Here is a 7,161-nt window from a genome sequence, read left to right as displayed (position 1 = left end):
GTGTTTTCGATGCGCAGCAATCAAGTGAATTCCTGCCTCAGTTTACCGTGTAACACAAGGTGCAATTAAAATGATACTGTGGATCAAAACACAATAATCAGTTTCACCATATTAGAGAATGGTCAATCCATTTGGACGAACACTAGTCATAAGTTCATAGAGAATTCTCAGGCTGCCAATGACCGAGTTAAACCTTCTGCTATTGGCTTATCAATTAGGTAAGCGTTCTTGTCAAAAAACCACGAAATGTGCACGAGGACCAATAGTGCCCGAATAGTTTCTCCGGACAAATATCCAGTGATATCCAGAGTGACACACCAACAGACCAAGCAGTGTGTCCAGGACAGTACATTCAGCTAAAGAATATCATAGATAAGAGATGCTCAACTGTGACTCAGTTGAGTGCTGATGAGTGATACTCACTTCAAAATGGCGGTTATTTCTTACGTATGCTGCATCTTTTAGCTACTGAGTTAGATGAGGGCTACTTGCTAGTGCTTCCAGGTAGTCCTTGTTCAACTCAACTACCAACCCTAGGCTTGGGAGTAAATCCAAATGCCATGCTTTGTAAGCAGACCGACAATCGAGTTATTCAGTTTTCAGCACACACAAATCATCGTAAATAAAATATGAGTGGAGATGGGGGGCAGCTCTAAGATTTCAATTAATTCTTATGGTGAAATTAGCCGGTCACTGAGAGGAGAATGAGCGTAGGGAACACTAATGTCAGTAGAATATTTGGTCGTGCATGCTCATCCATTTTAGGATGTCACACGGGATAACTTCTTGAACGTATTAAAAGGCGATAAGAAACTTGAAGCCAACAAGAAGAAGGTGCTGAACAGGTGAGTTTGCGTTGAGGTGGATATTGTTGATGCACTTGCTGATCACAGCCGGAATAACAAGCTTCACTCCAGGGGAAACTCGGTTTATCCATTTCTGACTTTTGGTTATTATAAAATCATAGGCATCAATCACCGCTGTTAACAAGTTTCGGAAATATTCAGATATGCGCAGTTGTGAGTGGTCAAATATCTGCTTGGTCGTGTACACCGTTGGGTCGGTCGATTTTGGTTTGCTCGGGTTCAGGAGGTGTTTTAACTCACGGTGTTAAACAACGCAAATAGACACTGTTGATTGAATAATCTAAATCCACGTCCACTAGCGGCCCTCTCGATTTATGGCTGTCCCCCAAATCTGTATCGACATTCACCGATAAAACCCTCAGGTTTTAGGATACCTGTTTCAACTTAGGTTCTGTGTGGTTTAGTAACGTCAAAGTGGTTCTTTCAAAATTCCTCCCACGACTTACTGACCCGCACAGAACGAGGTGGGAAGCGTCGACATACAGAGACAGGCCAGGAAACGACGCAAACGTTTATTCAGTCGCAATCCATAAGTCACTCTCACACAGTTTGGATTTGCGTTTTGGACAAAATCCGTAATCTCCTGCTCCTTGTGCGTGTTTCCCCATTAACCGATGTTTCGTACAGGGACCTGCAATGGACGTTTCCGTACATATTCACAGCTCTAGTGAACCTATGTATTTCGTTTGCAGTTTGACAGGAACCATCCTGTTTAATCGGTTTTGTGAACACTGTTTGTTGGACAATCTTCAAGTGCTGCGTGTTATTTGGTCTGCTGGCATTCAGGTTTGCTTCCGGGAACTTGGTGCCCCCTGGTCTGTTCGGTCGCCATTCCAAGGCGGTGGTCTGGTAGCTGTTCATATAGGCTTTATTCTGGAGTTTCGCCAGTCTTCACAATAGCTTGGAGTGGGGCGTTACCGCATTCACCCTTCCAAAGCACTCAGTTTGACAAACACTCATTTCTGAACTGACCCGCGAAGTGGTAATATATATTTATTTGCTGTCGTCTAGAGTATGAGGATTCCACTGCCTGTCACGGACATTATAATCTGTTGCAGCAAGCTAGTTTCCTGCAAAACTACATTTTCAGACAAAATATTTCTTTGAGCATATTTAAAAGAGATATGTTTATTACTTGATATATTGTGAATCTAATCGTTTGTATTTTGAAATCTAGCTGACGTTCTACAAAAATTTATTTTTGGTGAGCCCGACGTTATACTTTCCGTCAATTTTGCACTCCCTGGTTGGCTTTTCTGCTTTAAGCACATTCGTAAACAGATCTAATAAGTAAATGAAGAGGAAAGTGGTTAAAAGCTATTCCAATACTAAGTTGAAAAAAATCAGTTTTCCGATGCCGCTTGTTGGTACCTGGGATAAACAAGGAAAGAGAGGTGGTCTAAAGAATACGTGATCCAAGGTGATAAATTCATCCGCAAAATAAACAAGTTTTATTAACTGGAACTGTATTTGCTAGAACAAAATCCCTAAAATCAGGCTACAGCACAACAGCAATTCGGAAAATGTCAATCAAAATGCACCACCGATACCAGAAGTCGGAATGAGAGCCAACTGAATGTGGAAATCCAGAATGCAACACGTTAGAAATCGGTAACCGCTCAATCAGACCATGAACAAAAAGTTTTAAGAGAGAAACTACCTCATGCAGTAGTCGAATTAACAGGATGTCAGCCAAAACGCAGCACAGTTCGAAATCGACCATCGAAGTGTATGTTCCCATCAGCCAGTCTCAGTCGTATAATATCAGACAAGTATGGAATGTCACTTCGGTTGGCAATGAAACATTTGCAAGCCGATCATTACGAGCGGGGAACGGATGAACAACATCTTGATCCACGACCAACAAACGGAATATTTCCAGATCAGTTTTAGATAAAACATAAGGCTTTTTGGATATCACTATTCAAAATTAGGATCGCCCTACATTGGTCATCATATTTTCCCCAATAGTGTATATGTTATGTAGATATTTGATTAAACAGATTTAATCATTCTAACAAGAGCGTGTTTTCAGAAGAGCTGAGTGTGACTGTTTCAACGGCAAGATGAGAAAACTAGCTCAGCTGCAAAACCGCTTCCGAACATCTTCATGCATTTAAAACAATAGGAGTTATTCAACAGACGTTCAAAAAATCAAATTTTCCTTCCATATTCACGTGGTCATGCAAATAGCAGACAAGTGGAATTTCATTTAGCGACTGATTAAATCCGAAGGCGTGTATTCTGAAATGCAAGTACTCTATGCTTTCACTTCCTCTTGTCCTCCCCTTTGTGTGTGAGCCCCAGCCAATAAGCTCCTCTTCAAGACCACCTTAACGTTTCTACCCCCTTATAGCGGTCCTGATGACTACGTATTCATCTACTTCTCTGGCCATGGTGGGACTTCCCAGATTACCTTCCTAGAAGAACATGTAAGTTTAGTTAAGTTTGTTAACCACGGTGTTAGCACATAGTGTTTTAATCGCAAGCTAAATAGTGAAAGGATTGAAGAGGCACACAAAAACCTGTTGGTGCAATTATTTTGGTAATTCTTTATAAAGAGCGTTTATATGCAAGCTGTTCTACACATCAACCAATGAAAGGGAACATAAGCTAAGATGTTCGTACGACACTCTCAAGAGTGATATCCCCAGGAATTGAAGCTTGATAGGTCTTTTCAAGGTGCTTTAAATGACACCGTCACATGGATTTGTTTTACCGAATTTTAAGGTCGCTCAACTTACCTGATTTCGCGATCGATACATTCAGACTGCTGAGCAAACATAGATACGGTAGACAAAGGAGCTCGTCGTAAACGGTCATACACAAAGCGTAGGTGATACAAAAGGACACGTCAGCCGAATCTTTCCTGACAAGACAACATACTGATTTTTGCTTCTAGATCGACAGCGCGAATCTTTAATAGTATGAAACTTTTGTATTTATGAGAAAACATTCTGTGATGAAAAGCCGAGAAGCAACGTACAACTGTTCCATCCTTATTGGGAATCATCAGTGGTGCGCAAGGTGTAACCGTTCGGCCACGAGCGACAACCAACCGCCTGATTTCTCCTCACTGAACGAGCACATAACGCCACCCATTCTCCAATAAAGTGATCCATATCACTGGTGACTTACACATCGAGTGACACATTTCGACCTCACGATAATTTTTCTTTCTGTCTTGCCACAGCTGTGTGCCATGGAGTTGAACGATACCCTCGCCTACATGCATTCAAAAAAAAAGTTCAACAAATTGGTGCTGTACGTGGAGGCTTGCTACTCTGGCTCTATGTTTAAAGATGTTCTCCCTTCAAATATGGGAAGTAAGTAGCGTAAATTTCTGGGTAATTCTTGCATGGATCCTGTGAATTAGCATCCAAAATGTCACTACTGTATATGGTTTAAAAGCGGCGTTGACCTGTAAAACAGAAGGACGTTCCGAGCTTGGTTTTGATTGGTCAATTGGCGATTTTTGTTTGAAATTAGCCCCTGAATCTACGCAAGAAGCGTTTAGCCTTCATCGAACAATGTCGCTCTCGGTGCAAAACCAGTTTTCTGGGTTGGAGGAAATCATTTGTCACCGGTGTTGTGATATATTGGTCTTCCTTTGTAGCAACCACCAATGCCAAGTCGATACCTTCAATGTAAATTCCAAATGAATGGTGGGTCTTTTATAAAAAGTACACTTCAACCAATCAAACAACAAGTCTAATGATTGTGACGTGAATGCCTTTCACCGTTCTCGTCAGTGGTCGTTTTTCAGGGAGTTTTACCATCAAAATCAGATTATACATTAACATGCTGATTTGATTTTAACGGATTGACCCGACCGATTCCAGATCCATACCTCGTTCATGAGTGTTTGTCAAGTTTTGCCCAGTCTGTTTCAAGTCTTGATTAAGTTTCAGGATAATTCAACGACTCTTTCTACCTGATTCGCCGCAAGAAGCACGACAACCATTATGTTGTCTCAAAGAAATATCAGCGACATTGTGAGTAATGTGTTAGGTCTGACGTCTTGCAGTTTAATTATTTCTGTGAGCCACAGTATCCTTTCGTTGATATTTCAACTCACTATTTCGCACAACTTTGATATTCACCCATACTATCTGTTCTGTTGTCCGAATCCCTAAACCTGCAGTCTACGTGACAACATCAACCAAGGAAGATGAAGTCTCCCAGGCTGTTTTTTGTTATGACAAGAAAATCGATGTTTGTCTAGCGAACGAATACTCGTACGAATGGCTTATAGATTCGGAACTGGTAAGTTTTACTATAACTGTTGCAGATGAGCCTGTCACTTGTGGATGGGTAATCCGGTGGTATTCAGCACCCAGTGGTAGTTCGTTTGCTTCAAGCATGAAGAGGATTTATGCCAATCCAGGGATTGCATGTCCGAAATTTCTCACTATCCTCCCAGTCAGGTTTGCCTCTGATCACGCAGAGGGATATGAAATCGACTTGGAAAAGTTTGGGTGCTATCATTGTAATCCGCGCTCAACGATGGAGACCGCTTGATTCCCAACGTGATTATCCCTGAACCGATGGTGTTGGAGTTCTTGTTATTATTTTAGGTTCAGATCGTTTGAGTAATTGTCTGAAGTTGTAGACGCATCGGAATAATTCTAACAGGTTAGCACCAGATACTTTCCCAATCCGTTTTGGTTCATTTCTTTGAATAGGGCTTAAAATGGACATTGCATTCACGCAGGGAAGCGTCAATGTTGAATACGGACGTTTAGAGCGATGACGTTGATTTTGATGATGATAACGATGCTGATGATGAAAGCGATTATTATGATGCTGATGCGTCTTCGGCTCTATGCGTTAGGCTAGCCCTAGGTTTTTCTTCCTGTTCTATATCCTTTCTTTTTCCAGCAAAAATAGTTCATGATGCTTGTACGTCAGTGAATCATCAGTATTTTCCTCTGTTGATGATCTCAGTGATGATGACGATGATGATGATGATGATGATGATGATGGTGAGCAGAGAGCCACAGAGCATCAAATCCTTAAGATATGTTATATGTGGATGTATGGTGCCCAGCAACAGAGGAGTGCTCACTAATATACCTGCAGTATATGTCGTTGGATACCTCGGTTGTTTTAACACTAGTCCAAGTTTCAATCTTGTGCCTACAGCGGATTCGTATTGAGATTGCGTAAGCTGATCTGTCTGCATCACATAGCTCCCCGTTGTCATTATCTCCCACCCGCACGCAGGAAGACATAAAAAAGCGTACACTGGACGAACAATACGAGGAGGTGAAAAAGTGTACATTGTATAGTCACGTGATGAAATACGGTGAACTGGTGAGTCAAAGAACACCCCAAAGTGATTCAGTTGGGTCACTTGTGAAAAGTCGAACTCTTATGAAAATGTCTGTATCTATCGAGTGGGCAGTTGTATTTGGTTACTTGTGATAGGTGGCGGTCAGTGTGGAAAATCCTTGATTAAGAACTCCAGGTTCCATAGATCAAGTTCAGCAAGGTTGCTACTCCAGAATTCTAGATATCCCAGCATAGCCAATGTAACTTTTCGGATACCCAAGCAATGGCTTTGGGTACCCGATGATTCATACATTTCTATGCTAAGGTACAAAAGGAAGTCGAATTTTTATGAATCGTTTACAAGTAACTCAGAGGAAGAATAGATTTACACGCTGACTAGTGTTCCATCTGAAAAGTTGACACTCGAAGACTCGGTCAATATGTGGCCACGCGATGTAGTTTTCCGTAATGGTGCGATGATTGCCTGAGGAAGCAAACGTATGTGATTATACTAGTGATTGGGTGGACATCATTGCTATACACTGATGTTTGTGGGACGGTTTTGGAAATGATGTTCATTGATCAACCGGATTTTTCAACACCAAGTCGTGAGTACTAAGGTGTAGAATTACTGTCGCAAAGTGCGTTGCTTCTTCAGTGTATGTAACAAGACGCTATTGTGGTTGATTCTGGACTAACAGGTGTCAATTTATTGTTTATTTCAGACGATTGGAGGTCTCCCTGTTGGAAAGTTCCAAGGTCATTATGATCTACTGATGCACCGGAAGGATGTGGCGATAGTAGTATGTGTTCAGCCAAATATTCGATAATTGAATTGTCTATCGGAACAGTCATTTTCTACGCCACTGGATGTTTGAGTAAACAAGTGGCCACTTCACATTTCAAACAACGTCTTATAAGTTGTCAGTTCAGTGGCAGAAACACAAAACATCACAGTTAATATCGAAGAAGACTCAAAAATCGCAATTAACATTTCTTTTGAGGAAAACAACAGTTACTC

At 41.3% G+C, this 7,161-nt stretch overlaps 1 protein-coding gene across 1 annotated transcript in view; it reads left to right on the top strand.

Annotated features, from left to right (window-relative positions):
* Positions 1 to 7,161, top strand: part of T265_11933 (hypothetical protein) — a gene marked incomplete at both ends in the record, with an annotated part of 17,444 nt that overhangs the window by 1,434 nt on the left and 8,849 nt on the right. Inside the window, 6 exons of the mRNA XM_009178762.1 lie at positions 766 to 845; positions 3,223 to 3,298; positions 4,060 to 4,192; positions 5,011 to 5,132; positions 6,093 to 6,182; positions 6,866 to 6,943. Coding sequence (XP_009177026.1) covers positions 766 to 845; positions 3,223 to 3,298; positions 4,060 to 4,192; positions 5,011 to 5,132; positions 6,093 to 6,182; positions 6,866 to 6,943 — 579 coding nt within the window. The remainder of the gene's footprint in view (positions 1 to 765; positions 846 to 3,222; positions 3,299 to 4,059; positions 4,193 to 5,010; positions 5,133 to 6,092; positions 6,183 to 6,865; positions 6,944 to 7,161) is intronic.

This window comes from Opisthorchis viverrini (assembly GCF_000715545.1).
Source record: "Opisthorchis viverrini unplaced genomic scaffold opera_v5_652, whole genome shotgun sequence".
NCBI lineage: Eukaryota > Metazoa > Platyhelminthes > Trematoda > Opisthorchiida > Opisthorchiidae > Opisthorchis > Opisthorchis viverrini.
The sequence above is the reverse complement of the archived record's forward strand: the minus strand, read 5'-3'. Positions and strand labels throughout refer to the sequence as shown.